This window comes from Salvelinus fontinalis, chromosome 20, assembly GCF_029448725.1.
Source record: "Salvelinus fontinalis isolate EN_2023a chromosome 20, ASM2944872v1, whole genome shotgun sequence".
Taxonomy (NCBI): Eukaryota; Metazoa; Chordata; class Actinopteri; order Salmoniformes; family Salmonidae; genus Salvelinus; species Salvelinus fontinalis.
In genome coordinates this window covers 26,284,271-26,306,216 of record NC_074684.1, presented here as the reverse complement: position 1 = coordinate 26,306,216, position 21,946 = coordinate 26,284,271, and the positions used below count along the sequence as shown (strand labels likewise).

Genomic DNA, 21,946 nt, shown 5'->3' with positions numbered 1-21,946 from the left:
ATGAACCTACAGTTACCATACAAAATACAGAAACAGATTCAAATTGGTCTTTAAAACAGTCATCGCACTTGGAGAAGGGAAGACATCTAACTAAAGATCAGCAAGGCATTATATCCAATAAGTAAAATATTTGACCACCCAGTAAAATCTATAAATATATTTTTATTAATGCATTATACATTGGAATGTAGATATATGCTCCCAGATACATTGGAATTTGCTGTATTGCACTTTGGCTCCAGAAAAGGGAAGCAAGCAGTTATCAAAATTCACTGGTTACTGTCTGCCGAAGGGCTCCCCTTGTCCCTGCTGAAGAGACAACATACAGTATCAGCAGGGAGGTACACAACCTACATCCTGTTACCGTTCTACTTTCACTTCATTTATAAATAGTTTGGAAAAGACATCCGGTTGATTACCACCTAGTTGAAACACAAAGTGAGTGTTTACTTTCAGGGGCCCGATGGCAGAGAGATGCTTAAGTTAAATACAATATACGGTGCCTTGCTAAAGTATTCAGACCCCTTGGATTTCCTTCACATTTTATTGTGTTACAAAGTGGGATTAAAACAGATATAATTATATTATTTTTGTCAACAATATACACAAAATACAAAAAATATATATAACTAACAGTTATTGCATAACTATTCAGACCCTTTGTTAAGGCAAGCCTAAATTAGTTCAGGAGTAAAATGTGGCTTAACAAATCAAATACAAAGTTACATGGACTGAAATTATAGGGGTTGAAATGATTTTTAAATGAATAACCCTTCCTTTGTCCCACATACATACATACATACATCTGTAAGGGCCCTCAGTCAAGTATTGAATTTCAAGCACAGATTCAACTACAAAGACCAGAAAGTTTTTTTGAAAGCCTCATAAAAAGGGCCGTGATTGGTAGATGACAATAAAACATCTGACATTGAATATCTCTTTAAGCATGGTCTAGTAGTTAATAATTATGCTGTGAATTATACAGTATATTAATAAACCACCCAGACACAGCATGGTCTAGATCAGGGGTCGGCAACCCTGTTCCTGGAGTGCCGCACGTACTGCAGAATTTTGTTCCAACTAGGCACCACACTTGACCAACTGAGCTAATTGATCAGTTCAGTGATTACCTAAATTCGAAACACCTGGTCTTCCAGGTTGGTTAAATCAAACGCATAAAGTGCCTGTGGCCCTCCAGTACCAGGGTTGCCCGTCCCAGCTCTAGTTATGCTGTATTAAACGAGCAAGACACATAAAAGAACTGAGCTGCAGGACAGGAAGGAAACTGCTCAGGGATGTTACCATTAGTGATTTTAAAACCTAAATGGAGTTCAATGGCTGTGATGGGAGAAGACTGAGGATGGATCATTGTAGTGACTCCACAATAATGACCTAAATGACAGAGTGAAAAGAAGACAAATATACACAAAAAAAACATGCATCTTGTATGCAACAAGGCACTACAGTAATACTGCAAAAAAAAACATGGCAAAGAATACACTTTTTGGCATAAATGCAAAACCCTACACAACACATCACCGAGTAATTACCTTCTTATTGTCCAGCGTGGTGGCTGCGGCATGGCATAGGTATCAGGATAAAAAGAAGCACAGGCAAAATCCTAAAGGAAAACCTGCTTCAGTCTGCTTTACACCAGACACTGGGAGATTAATTCACCTTTCAGCAGGACAATAACATACAACACAAAGCCAAATCTACACTGGAGTTGATTACCAAGAAGACAGTGAATGTTCCCGAGTGGCCAAGTTACAGTTTTACTTCAATCTGCTTGAAATACTATTGCAACACTTGAATTGCTGTCTAGCCATGATCCTCAACATCTTGACAGAGTATGAAGAATATTTACAAGGAAAAATAAAATAGGCAAATATTGCACAATCGTGGAGTGCAAAACTCTTAGACACTTACCCAAGAAGACTCACAGCTGTTATCGCTCTTTAAGAGTTTCTAACATGTATGGACCAAGGGAGCTGAATACTTATGCAATTACTGTATTTTATTTATTACATTTTTATTCATCAAAAAAGTTCAGACACTGACAGAGTATTGTGTATATTGTTGAAAAAATATAATTAAATCTGTTTTAAATCACACTTTGTAACGCAATAAAATGTGAAGAAATCCAAGGGGTCTGAATACTTTTGCAAGACACTATCTAAAGCTGTGTTTGGTAACTTTACATTTATTGGTGTAATACAAGCAAATACACAGTAACTTCATTAGCCCCCAGAATAAGAAACAGAATCTGTCCAGTTTCCTTTTAAGAATACAGCTAAGGTTACCGTATACAGCATAGTAATTGCATTGTAGTAAGTAGGCATACATATAACAAACGTATTACGAATGGTTGCCCTGCATACAGTGGCTTGCGAAAGTATTCACCCCCCTTGGAATTTTTCATATTTTGTTGCCTTACAACCTGGAATTAAAATGGATTTTGGGGGGGGTTGTATTGATTTACACAACATGCCTACCACTTTGAAGATGTAAAATATGTTTTTATTGTGAAACAAACAAGAAATAAGACAAAAAACTGAACTTGCATAACTTTTCACCCCCCCAAAGTCAATACTTTGTAGAGCCACCTTATTTTTATTTAATTTATTTCACCTTTATTTAACCAGGTAGGCTAGTTGAAAACAAGTTCTCATTTGCAACTGTGACCTGGCCAAGATAAAGCAAAGCAGTTCGACACATACAACAGAGAGTTACACATGGAATAAACAAAACATAGTCAATAATACAGTAGAACAAAATAAAACAAAAAGTCTATATACAGTGAGTGCAAATTAGGTAAGATAAGGGAGTTAAGGCAATAAATAGGCCATGGTGGCGAAGTAATTACAATATAGCAATTAAACACTGGAATGGTAGATATGCAGAAGATGAATGTGCAAGTAGAGATACTGGGGTGCAAAGGAGCAAGATGCAGCAATTACAGCTGCAAGTCTCTTGGGGTATGTCTCTATAAGCATGGAACATCAAGCCACTGGGATTTTTGCCCATTCTTCAAGTTCCAGCTCCTTCAAGTTGGATGGGTTCTGCTGGTGTACAGCAATCTTTAAGTCATACTACATATTCTCAATTGGATTGAGGTCTGGGCTTTGACTAGGCCATTCCAAGACATTTAAATGTTTCCCCTTAAACCACTTGAGTGTTACTTTAGCAGTATGCTTAAGGTCATTGTCCTCCGTCCCAAGTGAACCTCCGTCCCAGTCTCAAATCTCTGTAGGGATGGTGTTCTCGGGGTGATGAGAGGTGTTGGGTTTGCGCCAGACATAGCGTTTTCCTTGATGGCCAAAATGCTATATTTTAGTCTCATCTGACCAGAGTACCTTCTTCAATGTTTGGGGAGTCTCCCACATGCCATTTGGCGAACACCAATTTATTTCTTTAAGCAATGGCTTTTTCTGGCCACTCTTCCGTAAAGCCCAGCTCTCTGGAGTGTATGGCTTAAAGTGGTCCTATGGACAGATACTCTAATCTCCGCTGTGGAGCTTTGCAGCTCCTTCAGGGTTATCTTTGGTCTCTTTGTTGACTCTATGATTGATGCCATCCTCGCCTGGTCTGTGAGTTTTGGTGGGCGGCCCTCTCTTGGCAGGTTTGTTGTGGTGCCATATAATTTCAAATTTTTTTTTTTTTATAATGGATTTAATTGTGCTCTGTGGGATGTTCAAAGTTTCAGATTTTTTTATAACCCAACCCTGATTTTTTTAATAACCCAACCCTGACCTGTTTGGAGATCTCCTTGGTCGTCATAGTGCTGCTTGCTTGGTGGTGCCTCTTGCTTAGTGGTGTTGCAGACTCTGGGGCCTTTCAGAACAGGTGTATGTATACTGAGATCATGTGACAGATCATGTGACACTTAGATGGACTTTAACTAATCATGTGACTTCTGAAGGTAATTGGTTGCACCAGATCTTATTTAGGGGCTTCATAGCAAAGGAGGTGAATACATATACATGCACCACTTTTACATTATTTGAAATAAGTAATTTTTTTCATTTCACTTCACCAATTTGGACTATTTTGTGTATGTCCATTACATGAAATCCAAATAAAAATCTATTTAAATTACAGGTTGTAATGCAACAAAATAGGAAAAACGCCAAGGGGGATGAATACTTTTGCAAGGCACTGAATAGCTGATTCTCAGAAGTTTACCTTGCAGAGTTCTGGAAACAGTTCTTCGACAGCAATATCCATCAGAACGTAAGTCATCTTAGGGGAGCCAAAAGACAGAAACAAGAGGAGAGAAAACAGTTAATATCGCCATGAGACCTTGGCTGCAAAGAAGCTGTTACTCGTCTTCATGTGTGCCTTTCAGCTTTACCTGCTTGTTGAGAAGTGGCTGCTGGAAGCCGTCAAAGAGAAGTCGGATGCCCTCGTACTTGGCCTCCTGTCCAATGCACTTTTCCATAAAGTCTACAGGGTGAAAAGACAGAAAGACACAGCAATACTGTACAGCTGAACTGAGGCCAATGTTATCTGCCTTTGCCATTAATGGGACTAATTGGTGAAACTGTAATGTTTCTACAATGGAAAATATCTGGGATTGGAGGAAACTGTCTAGGATGATCCCAGAGTTTCCGACTTGCAATTCCAGGTTGGATGACCGCTCAAAACTATTTTTCTCACTTAGAGCAGGTGAATATGGCAAAAGAAAACTACTGAGTAGAGATAATATTAATAGTCAGCCAAAGCCTGGGTCTAACCTGGCAGATAATTAATCATCTCTTCAAATGCCTTCTTGGCTCTTCTCTGCTTGTCTCCTGTGGTGCGTTCCTCACTGTTCTCGCAGAACACAGCATCTGAAATTGGGCAGACAATTAATTATGAGTTTAGGAGAGCTGGATTAAGTAAAGCAGGGCAATCCCAGACCTCAATGGACATGGGATAACAAACAATATCATGGTGATTGGATTTGGATGAGCACTGAAGTGAAACAGTACATCTACAGTGATTGTATGCTGCCCTAAAAACCTTTGGTGGAGCCTTGGGAAGGAAATAGGAGGGGGTTGGGGGAGAATGTCAACAAAACAGGATGCGTTACTGAAGGAACATACACAAGCGACCGCACGCACAAACACACACACACAGTACCTCTGAGCATGGTGACGAGAGACACCACACGGTGCTCCTGCAGGATCATCTCCAGTTTCTTTTGAATGTAGTTATCCATGTAGGCCTCCAATGTGTTCTTGAGCAAGATCCGCCCCCCTGACAGGATGTGATGCAACCAGTCTGGCACGTGGAACACGACTCGACCTGTCCATCAAACACAACACCAAAGACAATGAAAAGAATCATGACTGGGCAACAGGTGTGCGTCTGACAGTCAGGATACGCAAACCATCCTAAAAACTTTCTATCATGACAAACACTGTAGTGGCCATCACTGATAGTACTAAAACTCCGAAAGGTCACTGGTTCGAATCCCCGAGCCGACTAGTTGAAAAATATGTCAATGTGCCCTTGAGCATGTCACTCTAGATAAGAGAGTCTGCTAAATCAGTGTTTCCCAACTCCAGTGCCCCCAACAGCACACATTTTTGTTGTAGCCCTGGACAAACACCTGATTCAGCTCATTGAGAGCTTGAGGATTAGTTGACAAGTAGAATCAGGTGAGTATGTCCGAGGCTACAACAAAAATGTGTGCTGTTGGGGGTACTGAAGGACTGGAGTTGGGAAACACTGTGCTAAATGCCTAAAATGTTTTAAAAAATGTCTCTTGTCTGAATCCTACAACAGTTTGTCATATGTTACAAGCTTTGGTTTTTCCATTTATGTTTTGAGGTTGGTCTTTAGCTCGTTACCACGTAGGGCGCACCAAATTGGTGTCACCTCGTTAGTCAGTATGTGTTACACCTGTGCCGGTTTCCGTCTTGTTAGTGGGAAGGTGTTTCACCTGTGCTGGCCCAAGTGCTATTTAAGAGTGGCTGCCCCAGTTGTCTTGATAGATGCGGAGGGTTAACACCTTTAGTTGGCGCTATCTATTTTGATTTTTAGACAAACAATCCTTTACCTGATTTTGTTTCACGCCACCTCTTTAGTTTGGTGTGGGTTTTTCTTTTGTTTGCTTCTCCTTCTGCAAATTTAGTGGGCACTCATGGTGGGTCTCTTAGGTTCCAGTTGTTGTTGCTAGTCAACTTTCTGTGGACACCCCCCGAGTGTCTTTCAGAACACCTCCTAAAACCACACTTGTTTTGGTTGTTGTCAGTGACTCATTGTTTGTTCTCCCTTCTGTTGAGTGCTGGGGAACGTACCACATAGTTCAGTTCCTCTCTGTTAAAGGGAACTACTACTTGTGCCTGGTCACTTACCCATAAACATCATGTAGTCATACATCCCGTCTACTGAGATCATCTCCATAAAGTAGTTACGGTTATGTGTCTCCAGGGTCCCAGACAGATCAGCATTGTTTTTGTAGAGGTCATTGGAGAGCTAGGGAGATTAGAAGGGACACTATTATATTGACAGAATGAAAAATACAACTGTCAAGGCAGTTCAGAGCTACAGGGCAGTCAGTAAAGCCATCTTCATCCTAACACTGTCTTACATGCTTGCAAAAGTATTCATCTCCCTTGGCATTTTTCCTATTTTGTTGCCTTACAACCTGGTATTAAAATTGATTTGTTGGGGGTTTGTAATAATTTGATTTACAGAACAGGTGTATGTATACTGAGATCATGTGACACTTAGATTGCACACAGGTGGACTTTAACTAATCATGTGACTTCTGAAGGTAATTGGTTGCACCAGATCTTATTTAGGGGCTTCATAGCAAAGGGGGTGAATACATATGCAAATACAAACTTTTACTTTTTATTTTATTTTTTGAAATAAGTAATTTTTTTCATTTCACTTCATCAATTTGGACTATTTTGTGTATGTCCATTACATGAAATCCAAATAAAAATCTATTTAAATTACAGGTTGTAATGCAACAAAATAGGAAAAACGCCAAGGGTGATGAATACTTTTGCAAGGCACTGTACAGTCGTGGCCAAAGGTTTTGAGAATGACACAAATATTAATTTCCACAAAGTTTGCTGCTTCAGTGTCTTTAGATATTTTTGTCAGTGTTACTATGGAATACTGAAGTATAATTACAAGCATTTCATTGACAATTACATGAAGTTGATGCAAAGAGTCAATATTTGCAATATTGACCCTTCTTTTTCAAGACCTCTGCAATCTGCCCTGGCATGCTGTCAATTAACTTCTGGGTCACATCCTGACTGATGGCAGCCCAATCTTGCATAATCAATGCTTAGAGTTTGTCAGAATTTGTGGGTTTTTGTTTGTCTGCCCGCCTCTTGAGGATTGACCACAAGTTCTCAATGGGATTAAGGTCTGGAGAGTTTCCTGGCCATGGACCCAAAATATCGATGTTTTGTTCCCCGAGTCACTTAGTTATCACTTTTGCCTTATGGCAAGGTGCCCCATCAGGCTGGAAAAGGCATTTTTCGTCACCAAACTGTTCCTGGATGGTTGGGAGAAGTTGCTCTCGGAGGATGTGTTGGTACCATTCTTTATTCATGGCTGTGTTCTTAGGCAAAATTGTAAGTGAGCCCACTCCCTTGGCTGAAAAGCAACCCCACACATGAATGGTCTCAGGATGCTTTACTGTTGGCATGACACAGGACTGATGGTAGCGCTCACCTTGTCTTCTCTGGACAAGCTTTTTTCCAGATGCCCCAAACAATCGTAAAGAGGATTCATCAGAGAAAATGACTTTAACCCAGTCTTCAGCAGTCCAATCTCTGTACCTTTTGCAGAATATCAGTCTGTCCCTGATGTTTTTCCTGGAGAGAAGTGGCTTCTTTGCTGCCCTTCTTGACACCAGGCCATCCTCTAAAACTCTTCGCCTCACTGCATGCAGATGCACTCACACCTGCCTGCTGCCATTCCTGAGCAAGCTCTGTACTGGTGGTGCCCCGATCCCGCAGCGGAATCAACTTTAGGAGACGGGCTTGGCGCTTGCTGGACTTTCTTGGGCACCCTGAAGCCTTCTTCACAACAATTGAACCGCTCTCCTTGAAGTTCTTGATGATCCGATAAATGGTTGATTAAGTGCAATCTTACTGGCAGCAATATCCTTGCCTGTGAAGCCCTTTTTGTGCAAAGCAATGATGACGGTACGTGTTTCCTTGCATGTAACCATGGTTGACAGAGGAAGAACAATGCGTCCAAGCACCACCCTCCTTTTGAAGCTTCCAGTCTGTTATTCAAACTCAATCAGCATGACAGAGTGATCTCCAGCCTTGTCAACACTCACACCTGTGTTAACGAGAGAATCGCTGACATGATGTCAGCTGGTCCTTTTGTGACAGGGCTGAAATGCAGTGGAAATGTTTCTTGGGGATTCAGTTCATTAGCATTGCAAAGAGGGACTTTGCAATTAATTGCAATTCATCTTATCACTCTTCATAACATTCTGGAGTATATGCAATTTGCCATCATACAAACTGAGGCAGCAGACTTTGTGAAAATTAATATTTGTGTCATTCTCAAAACTTTTGACCACGACTGTACATATCCAAAGTCTGTTTTTTATATGCATAGTTTCAGTGGAAAATGTTCTTCTTCCAAAAGTGATAAACCCTGGAATGACCGGAACAGTCTTGGTTTATGTTTCTGGGAAGGAGCGTGTAAAGATTTATCGTTTTGACATACAGTTGAAGTCGGATGTTTACATACACTTAGGTTGGAGTCATTAAAACTTGTTTTTCAACCACTCCACAAATGTCTTGTTAACAAAGTATAGTATTGGCAAGTCGGTTAGGAAATCTACTTTGTGAATGACAAGTCATTTTTACAACAATTGTTTAACAGAGATTATTTCACATATAATTCACTGTATCATAATTCCAGTGGGTCAGAAGTTTACATACACTAAATTGACTGTGCCTTTAAACAGCTTGGAAAATTGCAGAAAATGATGGCATGGCTTTAGACGCTTCCGATAGGCTAATTGACATCATTTGCGTCAATTGGAGGTGTACCTGTGGATGTATTTCAAGGCCTACCTTCAAACTTTTCTTCACATCATGGGAAATCAAAAGAAATCAGCCAAGACCTTAGAAAATAAACTGTAGACCTCCACAAGTCTGGTTCATCCTTGGAAGCAATTTCCAAACGCCTGAAGGTACCACGTTCATCTGTACAAACAATAGTACGCAAGTATAAACACCATGGGACCACGCAGCCGTCATACCGCTCAGGAAGGCGACGCGTTCTGTCTCCTAGAGATGAACGTATTTTGGTGTGAAAAGTGCAAATCAATCCCAGAACAACAGCAAAGGACCTTGTGAAGATGCTGGAGGAAACAGGTACAAAAGTATCGATATCCACAGTAAAACAAGTCCTATATCGACATAACCTGAAAGGCCGCTCAGCAAGGAAGAAGCCACTGCTCTAAAACCGCCATAGAAAAGCCAGACTACGATTTGCAACTGCAACTGGGGACAAAGATCGTACTTTTTGGGGAAATGTCCTCTGGTCTGATGAAACAAAAATAGAACTGTTTGGCCATAATGACCATCGTTATGTTTGGAGGAAAAGGGGGGGGGCTTGCAAGCTGAAGAACACCATCCCAACCGTGAAGCACGAGGGTGGCAGCATCATGTTGTGGGGGTGCTTTGCTACAGGAGGGACTGGTGTACTTCACAAAATATATGGCATCATGAGGGAGGAAAATGATGTGGATATATTGAATCAACATCACTGACTGATGTCTTGAAAGTTAAAACTTGGTCGCAAATGGGTCTTCCAAATGGACAATGACCCCAAGCATACTTCCAAAGTTGTGGCAAAATGGCTTAAGGACAACAAAGTCAAGGTATTTGAGTGGCCATCACAAAGCCCTGACCTGAATCCTATAGAGAATTTGTGGTCAGAACTGAAAAAGCGTGTGCGAGCAAGGAGGCATACAAACATGACTCAGTTCCACCAGCTCTGTCAGGAGGAATGGGACAAAATTCACCCAACTTATTGTGGGAAGCTTGTGGAAGGCTACCCAAAATGTTTGACCCAAGTTAAACAATTTAAAGGCAATGCTACCAAATACTAATTGAGTGTATGTAAACTTCTGACCCACTGGGAATGTGATGAAAGAAATTAAAGCTGAAATAAATCATTCTCTCTACTATTATTCTGACATTTCACATTCTTAAAATAAAGAGGTGATCCTAACTGACCTAAGACAGGGATTCTTACAAGGATTAAATGTCAGGAATTGTGAAAAACTGAGTTTATATGTATTTGGCTAAGGTGTATGTAAACTTCCGACTTCAACTGTAAGTGAGAACATCCTGGCAGAGAGCAGGGGTAAGAAGATAATCAGTTATTAAGGCTGTCCACTGAGGCAGGATATATCCTTACATATAGCTGAGCTGGATGGGAGGGGTGTACCGTAATTGCTGGACTATTAAGCGCACCTGAATATAAGCCGCACCCACTGAATTTTTATTTTATTTTTTATTTTGTACATAAATAAGCCGCACGTGTCTATAAGCCGCAGGTGCCTACCGGTACATTGAAACAAATGTACTTTACACAGCCTTTAAACGAAACACGGCTTGTAACAAAAATAAATAGGCTTTAACGAAACACGGCTTTTAACAAAAATAAATAGGCTTTAACGAAACAGGCTTGTAACATTTTTTTTTTTTTAAATAGCAGTAAACAATAGCCTACCAAGAAAGTCCTTGGTCACTATCTTCCTCCTGTGCACTGAAACCACTGAAGTCATCTCCTTTGGTGTCGGAGTTGAATAGCCTCAGAATTGCTTCATCCGATGTTGGATCGTTTTCATTGCGCTCTCCTCACTTTCATCCGGAGGCAAACTCACCCAAGCCTCATTTTCTAGTTCGGGCCATCTGCTTTTCTTTCCTCTGAAAACTTTTGTTGTCTTTTTGCACTAAGTCAGTTTCTCACGCTGCTGTTTCCAACGTCTTATCATCGACTCATTAAGGCTCCCGTGCAGCAGCACTATTTCCTTTTCCAACAGCCAGATCGATCGCCTTCAAATTGAAAGCTGCATCATATGCATTTCTCCGTGTCTTTGCCATGATGAGGGTGACAAAATGACTACCGTAATCAGAATGATGGAAAGTTTGAGCGCGCTCGATTTACGTCACATATGTGACGGTGCTCAGTTTTTTGGCGGCATGAATTTGTGAAAGCGGGAAAAATCCATAAATTAGCAGCGTCATTGTATAAAGCGCAAGGTTCATAGTGTGGGAAAAAAGTAGCGGCTTATAGTCCGGAAATTACGGTATGTAGTGTTTCCACTGTGAAGTATGTATAGGCCAAGTGTACTCAGGACAGATGGGGAGTTTTGCACAGTGATTTTAACTTAGGTATAACCAGGGAATTTGGGGAAAGTTTTGGGAAATTTGCAACAGTAGCTGACCTTGTTGTACTCAGCAGTAGAGCTGAGGATGGTCAGCTCAGGTCTGCTGGGTTTGACTTTGGGTGATTCACAAGAGTTGAAGAAGGACTGGATGAAAGGCTCTAGGTTCTGTCCTTTCTGGCAGGCAGAGGAAACAGACAGAACATCATGATTAATATCAGACCACTGAGCTGCGAGGTCTGCAACACCATTGTCTGATCATATACTCTTTATTTAAGAGTGAAATAATTTCAGTGACTAACTACAGTATATCCCAAGAGATATTCTACTATTAAAATCCCATTGGATAAATGCCTCTTACCTCTTTTATAATTTTTCCAGGGACAGACCTGAATATTTTACCTGAGAAGGAATAAAATCAATTTGTCAACACGACTACACATGGTGCTACATAGCTAATCAACAATTAATTTATCCTATATTTCTCTATGGCATCTTTAGGCCTCCTTGTATAAATGTGTGGGTTATTAAGGATGCATCCCAATTGGCACCCTATTCCCTACACATTGCACACCTGTTAGGCTCTGGTCAAAAGTAGTGCACTATATGGGAAATAGGGTGCCATTTGGGATACATACCATTACTTTTTAGTGCTCCTTGTGTTATACATAAGTGTTATTTGATGCTCCATACCCAGGTTTACATCAGGCATCCTCTTGTCCATGAACTGAGTCTCCATGCTGTGAGGTGACAGGAAGTCTGCCAACAGCTGACTGTTACTCAGCTCTGGGTGCTGCAGCAGTCTCTGTTAACACAAACATGTATTATAGTAGTTTCGATTTCATAGAACTGTATAGGTACTACAGTTACTGTACACTACAGAGCAACAGGCCTACGTACACAGTGTACATAACAATAAGATCACCTTCCTAATATTGAGTTGCACCCCCTTTTGCCCTCAGAACAGCCTCAATTCGTCGGGGTATGGACTCTACAAAATGTTGAAAGTGTTCCACAGGGATGCTGGCCCATGTTGACTACAATGCTTCCCACATTTGTGTCAAGTCAGCTGGATGTCCTTTGGGTGGTGGACCATTCTTGATTCACACAGGAAACTGTTGCGCCTGAAAAACCTAGCAACGTTGCAGGTCTTGGCACAAACAGGTGCACCTGGCGCCTACTACCATAACCTTCTTTAACCGGTCTCCTCCCCTTCATCTACACTGATTGAAGTACATTTAACAGGTGACATCAATAAGGGATCATAGCTTTTACCTTGTCAGTCTATATCATGGAAAGAGCCGTTCATAATGTCTTGTAGGAATACCTGCAAATACTCCTCAAATTCTTCCCTCTTTGATGATAGGAACTCATAGTTCTTTGGTCCTATAATTCTTTTCGAAGGGAGCTGTGCATCTGCAAATGAGCCTGTGCAAAAAAAAGCAAGTTAAAAACTACCAGTGACACATAACAAATGTGAAAAAAGGTAATGGAAGCTCACATCTACTAACCACAGGACTTCAGAGATGACAAAGCCAAACTTCCTCTGAAGAAATGTGTGAGAAAGTACACAATGCCGTCTTACCATGGAACTCAGTGAGTTTATTTTCTAGAACGTAGAATTCCATGTATCGTCTGAAGATGGACCAGTCCTCTGTTTCATGTCCCACTGAAACAGAAAAGAAATCACTCCAGAATCAACACAATTGAAAACCAACATCAATACAGTTTTATACTTCCCCAATTCCCACATACATAATTCATAGAACACATATATAGTGCATCCTAAATGGCACCATATTCCGTACAAAGTACACTACTTTTGACCAGAGCCCTCTGATCATAAGTAGTGCACTGTGTAGGGAATAGGGTGACATTTGGGACTTGAACATAAACAGCTCTGGACGTGCCCTCACCTTCCTTCATGTCATTGCGTTCCACGTCGATGCAGAACACAGGGATCCTCTCCTTCTTCACCTCGTCATCGTAGAAGTCAATGTAGGGGATGGTGATGCTCCAGGCTGACAAGTTCCTCAGGACTCCTGGAGTACTAGCTGCCTCCACAGGGGAGTCATCCTCCATCACCATAGTCGCTTCCTCAACCTGCAACACAACATGGGATGTCAAAAAGGCACTCATCATATAATTAATAAAAAATCCTTTATTTGTATGGCATGTTCAATGATGTGTTAGTGTGTGAAATTTCAAGAACTATATTGGAATTGGAAATAATTGTTGTGTGATACTTTAAAGTGTTATACTCGGAGTGTATTTTTTTTAAAACTGTACTTACTACTAAAGTAACTGACAATTCAATCAAAATCACTATGGAAACCCAGCCTGCGGTTACAATATGCAGAAATAGAAATCCCCCATTCATATGCACGGTGGAAGATGGGGATGTGATCATGGTTTCGGTGTCAGTGTTTGTTGGGGGGGGGGGTAGTTCTCACCGCTTCATCTTCAGCGTCGACCATGGCGTACGGCAGCATCGCCCCCTCCATGGTGGTGCTCTTGAAGACGCCTTTGATTTTGCTGCCGAACCGGCTGATCCCGAACATCTCCCCTCGTTTTGAGATGTTCCTTCACAGGCACACACATGAACACAGAAGTGAACACACACAAGGAAATGGAATGCCATACAGGCAGCTGTGTGAAACTGCATGTGTTGTTGCTATCAACAGTTGATGCCACTAATCCAAACATCTGCTGTTAATGCAGCGATGCCTCAAATGGTGCTATGCAGATCAAAATAATTCAAAATGCTGCAAAGATGTTGAAATTATAAGTCCAAAGTCAAAATGCCATGCTGAGGTCCAAATCCAAACATGAACACACAAAGAGAGCACACGTGAAACATTGCACATTCTACTAATGCCAAGCAGACAGATGAGAACAGATGCACTCAAGCAATGAGAGGTAGTTTGTAGTTGTGTACAAGAGTCCTTGCTTACAGACTGAGGCTCACATCTAGCCATATGTCAGTAAAGGTGGAGGTTTGAATGTTGGATGGGCAACTTAGTGCAGACCAAATATTAAGGACAAGAAGGGAAGGTTAAAGAGGTGAAATTGAGGCCCTCCAACGCTGTCCCGACAAGGAGTTCTGGCGTCCATTATACACAAGAGAACTATGGGCGCTCACACAAGACATGGATAGACCATTAGAGAAACAGTATGAGAGGAGATTAGTTATGGGGCCATGGGAAACACCATATTTCTCCTCTTTCTCCATTCGGTGGCTCGAGTTCAATGCCAAAACTAGAAATTAAAATACTATTCAAAGCACCTGCTACCTTGAATGTTCAACAATTATTCAACTGAATAAAAACAATTACATATAACCCCAACTCTTGTTCAGTTACAGCAATACAAGGTAAAGAGAAAGTCTTAACAAAAACAACACAAACGCTAGCTTGCAAAAGCCTACTGAAGAAAAGTGCTTTTTGCCCCACAATGCTTTTTCAAAGGGACATTTTGGTTCCATTCACTGCAGTCTGGGCTAATTATATCTGGCATGCAGCAAACTCAACGGCAGTCGGCAGCAGGACATTAACCTGGTCTGCATCATTCCCAAACACATACTCACCTCATATCATCCACACTCAGACTATTCCTGGAATAACAGCAAGATAAACAGCATAAGCCCATAGCTACAGGCTTCAAATAGTACAAAATAGCTTCAGTGCCATCATTTGTGGTGGGCGTAAACAGGCCTATTTTACAGGGTCCAAAAATAGCAAGACACCACCCTAATGTGGAGTCTTGGCTGAGAAGTAAAGATGCACGGTGTAGAAATAGCCATTGAAACTACACTTAACACTTCTGTTTAGAAGAAGATGAAAGCTCTCCAATCAAGTCTCTATTTAGATGCAAAGAGACAATATGTGTGTATATAATATGAGTGAGTGAAAATAAACAACACTAAACACTTCAGCTTAGAAGAATATTACACCTCTTTCTAATGTTACAGTCATTGCCATCAGGAGCACAAACCTGTTCATTCTGGAGTCCCTTTTTGGAGACTCTGCCCCCATCAGCAGGTGTATGAAATACTGCAGAGATAGAGTTATGAATGGGAAAAATGTTATCAGTTAGTCAACTTGCTTTTGTATATTGAAACGTTCACTTTGTCATTGTATCATGTTCAGGCTCGTTGTAGGACAATTCCATTGAAGGAGATTAGATTAGGGTGTACAGTATATAGATAGTCCACATAGATATAGTCCACATAGAAAGTACAGGTTGCGTCCCAATAATCTCTATTTTTTCCAGAAATGTGCACTTGTTCACTTCCCTTCATGGATTAGAAAGGAAAATGACAGGTACAGTTGAAGTCGGAAGTTTACATACACTTTAGCTAAATACATTTAAGCTCAGTTTTTCACAATTCCTGACATTTAATCCAAGTAAAAATTCCCTGTTTTAGGTCAGTTAGGATCACCACTTTATTTTAAGAATGTGAAATGTCAGAATAATAGTAGAGAGAATGATTTATTTCAGCTTTTATTTCTTTCATCACGTTCCCAGTGGGTCAGAAGTTTACATGCACTCAATTAGTATTTGGTAGCATTGCCATTAAATTGTTTAACTTGGGTCAAAGTTGGGGTCATTGTCCATTTGGAAGACCCATTTGCGACCAAGCTTTAACTTACTGACTGATGTCTTGAGATGTTGATTCAATATATCCACATAATTTTCCTCCCTCATGATGCCATATATTTTGTGAAGTGCACCAGTCCCTCCTGCAGCAAAGCACCCCCACAATACGATGCTGCCACCCCCGTGCTTCACGGTTGGGATGATGTTCTTTGGCTTGCAAGCCTCCACCTTTTTCCTCCTCTATTTTTGTTTCATCAGACCAGAGGACATTTCTACAAAAAATACAATCTTTGTCCCCATGTGCAGTTGCAAACCGTAGTCTGGATTTTTTATGGCGGTTTTGGAGCAGTGGCTTCTTCCTTGCTGAGCGGCCTTTCAGGTTATGTCGATATAGGACTCGTTTTACTGTGGATATAGATACTTTTGTACCTGTTTCCTCCAGCATCTTCACAAGGTCCTTTGCTGTTGTTCTAGGATTGATTTGAACTTTTCGCATCAAATTACGTTCATCTCTAGGAGACAGAACACGTCTCCTTCCTGAGCGGTATGATGGCTGCGTGGTCCCATGGTGTTTATACTTGCGTACTATTGTTTGTACAGATGAACGTGGAACCTTCAGGCGTTTGGAAATTGCTCCCAAGGATGAACCAGACTTGTGGAGATCTACAATTTTTTTTCTGAGGTCTGCCTAATTTCTTTTGATTTTCCCATGATGTCAAGCAAAGAGGCACTGAGTTTGAAGGTAGGCCTTGATATACATCCACAGGTACTTGAAATATATCCTCCTATTGACTCAAATGATGTCAATTAGCCTATCAGAAGCTAAAGCCATGAGATAATTTTCTGGAATTTTCCAAGCCGTTTAAAGGCACAGTAAACTTAGTGTATGTAAACTTCTGACCCACTGAAATTGTGATACAGTGAATTATAAGTGAAATAGATGTCCTAACCGACTTGCCAAAACTATAGTTTGGTAACAAGAAATTTGTGTACTGTTTGAAAAAAACTAGTTTTAATGACTCCAACCTTAGTGTATGTAAACTTCCGAGATGGAAACTCCCTCTAGCCGAAGCCTACTTGACCATTACAATGTTTTAAAATGGGTGGGCAGTAGTGAACGAGCACAAACTTCAGGAAGTAGGAGAGATTATTGGGATTCAACCAGAGAGTAGTGTCAGTGCATGGCTGGGGCTCACCCCATCGCTGTGGCAGAACATGGGGGTGAAGACGCTCTCCAGCAGGGACAGGACATGCTCGTAGGCCTCAAACAGGCAGCGCATAGTCTGCAGCTTCACAACTCCCTCGTACGGCCCCTCTGCAACTACAACAAGAGACATGTTTTTAAAGGTTTTTGGACTTCCAGAAAAGAGCACATCTCACAGTGTTAAATGATTGTGGTAAAATTGTGAGCACCAAGTGACTACCACAGCTTACTGTTTCGTATTTCCTCAACGATGAAGCGGTCAAAACTGATCTTGTCGATACTCTCCTCCAAGCAGTAGGTCTCGTAGACGTGCTGCACCTCACCATGCAGACGCTGCAGTTCAGCTTCACTCAGCTCTGGACACAGGATCTTATCATTGAACTCCTCTGTAATACCATGAAGGAGAAGTGGATGAATGCTGTTAGTGTTACCAGATTGATCTATGCTTTATAAAACATTCAAATTCAAAATCATAACTGAAAATAAGTGGGGTTGTGTAGTACCTCTCTAAATATCACTGGCTTGACTATGGTTATTTTACATGTCCTCCTGGACTTACATTAAATGGATCTTTGATGAATTTATATAAATGCCTCTCAATAGAGCAGTATGCAGGAAAGACCTTACAGCCTCGTATGAGGTTCTATGAGATTTGTCCTTACCCACGGTGAGTAAGAACTGGAGCACGTGCACGGCTCCCTCCTGCTTTAGGAAGTTCATGAAGCGGAACAGAAGGTCCTGCTGCTCCCGGATCTCCTTCAGCTCCAGCTTCAGCACCTGGGAAACCAGATGGCAGGAGGAAAGACAGAGTTCAGCAGCTGTGTGTGCTCCCTAAATGGCACCCTGTTCCCTTTATAGTCAACTACTTTTGAACAGGGCCCATAGAGCCCATAGTAATGCACTATATAGGGAATAGGAGGCCATTTGGAACACATCCTGTGTTTGTCCATGCAAAACTCTCTACCAATATTTAATCTATCAATCTCTTCTCTTTTTTTGTATTCTGTTTAAGTTCTTTAACTACCTTTCTCACTGTGCTTGTAATGGCTGATAGGGTACTGTACAGACAATTAATTGGTCAGTGGACTGGATATGTCGGTAACAAGGGCTTTCTGTGCCCATAGGACAAAGTACTTACAGATGTCTTCTTGGTACGAGGGTCAGCGTATTTCTGCAGGAATGGAACCAGGGTAGATGGTGGCTCCATGGCCGGCTCAGACTGGGAAAACAATTTGAGGAATGAATCACAAATGCACGACTGCATGATGCTTCCACTAGAAGATTGGTAAAATGTGCAATTTACTTACTGGAGTGTCATCAACGAATATTAGCACCATGTGGTTCACAGAATCCTGAAAAGCAACAGGAGGAATGCATCAGTAAGATGGAATATGTCAACCACCACTCAGTTACATTGCTAAAATTCCAGTTCTAAAATGTTCTGCTCGTTCATGCATTTCATCGATACAATCTTAATGCAGAGAGTTCTGAGTTTGTATAATTGGCCCATTCACTTGATTCTGCTCCGTTGAAAAACAATGGCTTGCTCAGCGCAAAGCTGTTCTTGCAAGAGTCATGTGAATGGCCTTTAGCTTCTACACCCTCTATCACTAAGCACACATACATCATCATACTTACAGGATCAGCCATGAAATCCATGATGGGGAGGAACACAGAGCCTACCAGGATCTCTTGCATCAGCACAGCTAGAGATCTGACAAAGAGTAAGACACAGGATTCAGAGTAAGAAAGGTTTTTAATTGCCTTGTTTCAAAAATAAATGTTTTAGTTTTCCTTTCCCTTCAACAGGTACACGGACCCTGGCTGTGTCCCAAATGGCACCCTTTTCCCTTTATACAACACTACTTTTGACTATTGCCCTATGGGCCCTGGTCAAAAGTAGTGCACAATACAGGGTGCAGGGTGCCATTTGGGATGCAACTGTCTGGTTGGTTTGGCCTACCTGCAGTCGGTGGCTTTGGGAGGCATGAGATAGGCAAATAGCATCTTTGTCACCTTCCTGAGATAACAGAGCTCATCTTTGCGACTATGCAGGGCAAAATGTAAGTCAGGGCCATACTCATCCAGAGCAGCCTGCTGCAAACCCTCAGTGTTCTTCACTGAAACACACACAAACACACACACAGTATTAAGCCTTGCACAGTCAGTGCACATTTAGTTCTCTACTGACCAACATTTTGCAGTGCAGAAACTTACTGCAATTTGTGTTACCAATCTACAGAAAATAAACCTTTTTGCTTGGCCTTTGCAATTATTTCAACATGCTTCATGGCTGCTTTCATCATTTTGCCAGAAATAACTGAGGGGACATCAACCTGTATGAAACATTTTCACAGTTAGTGTAAAGCCTGAGTACATTAACAATGTATTAACCATAATCAGCAATATGTGGACCCAAGGTCTCCCTTGAAAAATAGACTCTGGGTCTCAATGGGCTTTTCCTGGTTAAATATATATATATTTTTAAATGCATACATAACTTGAATCGACTGAGAACTATGCATCACCTTCTGAGCGCGCCGAACTAACACAGATGCAAAGAACCGAAAGGTCAATCTCAGTTCATCTACACATGCCTCATCATCTGTGATGTTCCTGTCATGTAAAGAAAAGCATAATGAAATATGCATTCACACTTCCCTCTCCTCTCCACAGAACAGAGAAGTCCAATGTTCAAAACTGTGGTAGAATCTACTCACCGGTACCAGGGATATACAAAATTCTCCAGAACCAACTCGAGCACCTACAGGCCAAACGATAATACAAAATGGATTTCCTGATTTGGACAATAAAGACATTGACTGATTAACAATCTGTTATAATTGTGATTTCTAATTAAAATCCGATTTAAAATGACCCATTGCAATACCTCAGACATGGAAGCATCGACTTTGGAGTAGACTTTCAAGTCCAACCATGGCTGATAGTTTTCTAGGAGTAATGTTGGTCTGTGAAGGACAACATATTTCAATAGTGATGTGAATGAGAAGCACCGACTCATAGTGTCCACTAGGTGGCAGATTAACTATGCCAAATCCTTCTTTGACTTTTACTAATCAATCAATGCCACTGCTGTTCATTGCTGCTCAACACAAGCTTCCATTCATTCGCCATACAAGTAAGCGTGACATTTGGTCGGTTCTCCATTTGTGTTAGGCTTATATTGAGTGGTCTAACGTACCTGTGACGTTTGCACTTTACTTTCCCACACACTGCACAGCTGTGTCCCAATGGAAACAGCTCCTGTTGCTCTTGCTGGTGGAAGAATAGATAGGGAGACCTTGTAGCTACAACAACTTACTTTTGGATATCCCACTGACTAATGAGAAATTACCAACTGTTTACAGAAACGTAATAAGCAACTCAATTACAAAACACTGCATTGCCCTCTGACTATTGGGTCATATTAATTAGGGCACACTGAAGGAAAACATTTGCAACAGAAAACTAAAACGAGTGTTTAGTTCAGGAGGTTGTCCCTCCCTGTTTCATCCGTATTCTTCCATTTGGTGCACAGTGAACATGACCCTTGTACTTCAAGTTTTTGGAATGTGCTTACTTTGTTCTTGGGCTTTATGGTGTACAGGATGTTGGGCAGGAGTGATTCTGGACCGAGGGAGCAATAGAAAGTAATCACTCCAGCCAGGAAGGACCAAAACACCATCAGAATGTGAAGATACCTAGAATAACCAGGTCAGACACATAGGTAGAGGTCTAAATACCTCAACTGAAAAAAATGAAATATTCTGAAAGAATGAGTATAGAGAGGATGCTATACTGACTTTTCCCCGCGACAGTTCTCAATTGACCTTCAGATTACATGAGCATAAGGTATAACATTTGTCATTTATTCAAAAATAGACATCCACCTCGTTTGTCCACAAAAACCTACCTATTAAGAAGTATAGTTAATGACAGCATGAAAACCAAAAGAAAGCAAAAGACAGGATATTGACGTCCAACTTCCCTCAAGACATCAATTTGCAGTCCTTGCTTCAGGCTCTCCAGATAAACTCGAATACATTCCATTTTACAAATGGGGTCTGTTGAAGATGTGAACATTTTATTTACTCACGCTAGCTTGAAAGATGTAGCTAGCAAGTTAGTTACATGGATAGCCTACTAATTTGAAGTAATACCAGTATAAAGTAACAGCACCCCAGCTACAATTTACTTAAATTATCAAGGGGCACGCGACATTAACTAGCTGGCTACTTACAAATGAGTAATCCAGGCAGCTAGTTCTACTTCAGACAGCGAACCATGTTGTACTTTTGTGTCAGTTTCAGATAGAAGTAGGTATAGCTAACTATGTCTTCATTTTAATTGTAGCTAGCTGGCGTTGTTATTTCCTATGCCAGAAAGTGTTGTTTTATTTCCTTGACAGATCGACTGTTTCCTTAATCCTACAGTCGTCACTTCCGGCTCTAATCCTCGCCACTAGTAGAAACTCCCAGCAGGCAGGGATCGGAGATGCGAATGGGAAATCTTTAGTACCAGTAGACTTTAGTTGTATTAGCGTTCATATTTTCTGTAACGTTAGTTAATAATCCCCTTATTATTGATATAGTGGAAATTCTGGCATTTCCAATTAAACTCGTAGTTTTGATAGTGACATGATCAGTAAACAAAATAAAATCTGTGACTATTGCTGTAAATTCCAGAAAAAGGGTAGTGAATGTAGTGTACTAATTCAACTCAAACATGCTGATTATCAGTCTTTTCACCAATTTCCATTACAT

The 21,946-nt window shown here is 41.0% G+C and overlaps 1 protein-coding gene across 8 annotated transcripts; it reads right to left on the bottom strand.

The window, feature by feature from the left end:
- Nucleotides 1-142: 142 nt before the first annotated feature.
- LOC129817592 (sorting nexin-14-like) lies at nt 143-21,910 on the bottom strand. 8 transcript variants are annotated; one of them, XM_055872995.1, is made up of 30 exons: nt 21,424-21,910; nt 21,097-21,247; nt 20,764-20,884; nt 20,386-20,459; nt 20,074-20,152; nt 19,904-19,947; nt 19,685-19,799; nt 19,435-19,519; nt 19,147-19,303; nt 18,822-18,897; nt 18,491-18,535; nt 18,322-18,402; nt 17,846-17,960; nt 17,414-17,569; nt 17,176-17,300; nt 15,374-15,432; nt 14,967-14,993; nt 13,834-13,963; nt 13,297-13,483; nt 12,966-13,049; nt 12,708-12,808; nt 12,074-12,185; nt 11,742-11,782; nt 11,441-11,557; nt 6,345-6,465; nt 5,125-5,289; nt 4,737-4,832; nt 4,355-4,446; nt 4,186-4,242; nt 143-3,834 (listed from the first exon to the last, which is right to left on the bottom strand). In XM_055872995.1, exons 2-30 carry the CDS (start codon nt 21,231-21,233, stop codon nt 3,703-3,705), a joined length of 2,931 nt encoding a protein of 976 aa, XP_055728970.1. In that variant the 5' UTR covers nt 21,234-21,247; nt 21,424-21,910; the 3' UTR covers nt 143-3,702. The 8 variants fall into 8 exon arrangements, with proteins under 8 accessions (XP_055728970.1, XP_055728974.1, XP_055728971.1 ...); XM_055872999.1 differs by having other exon boundaries at nt 143-309; XM_055872996.1 differs by having other exon boundaries at nt 19,712-19,799.
- Nucleotides 21,911-21,946: the final 36 nt, after the last annotated feature.

Coding starts and splice junctions, on each gene's coding strand:
- LOC129817592 (XM_055872995.1), bottom strand. CDS start 21,233: ATGGAATGTATTCGAGTTTATCTGGAGAGCCTGAAGCAAGGACTGCAA. Junction 19,304..19,434: donor TGCAAAGGCCAAGCAAAAAG/GTTTATTTTCTG, acceptor TGTGTGTTTCAG/TGAAGAACACTGAGGGTTTG. Junction 13,484..13,833: donor TCGACGCTGAAGATGAAGCG/GTGAGAACTACC, acceptor GTTGTGTTGCAG/GTTGAGGAAGCGACTATGGT.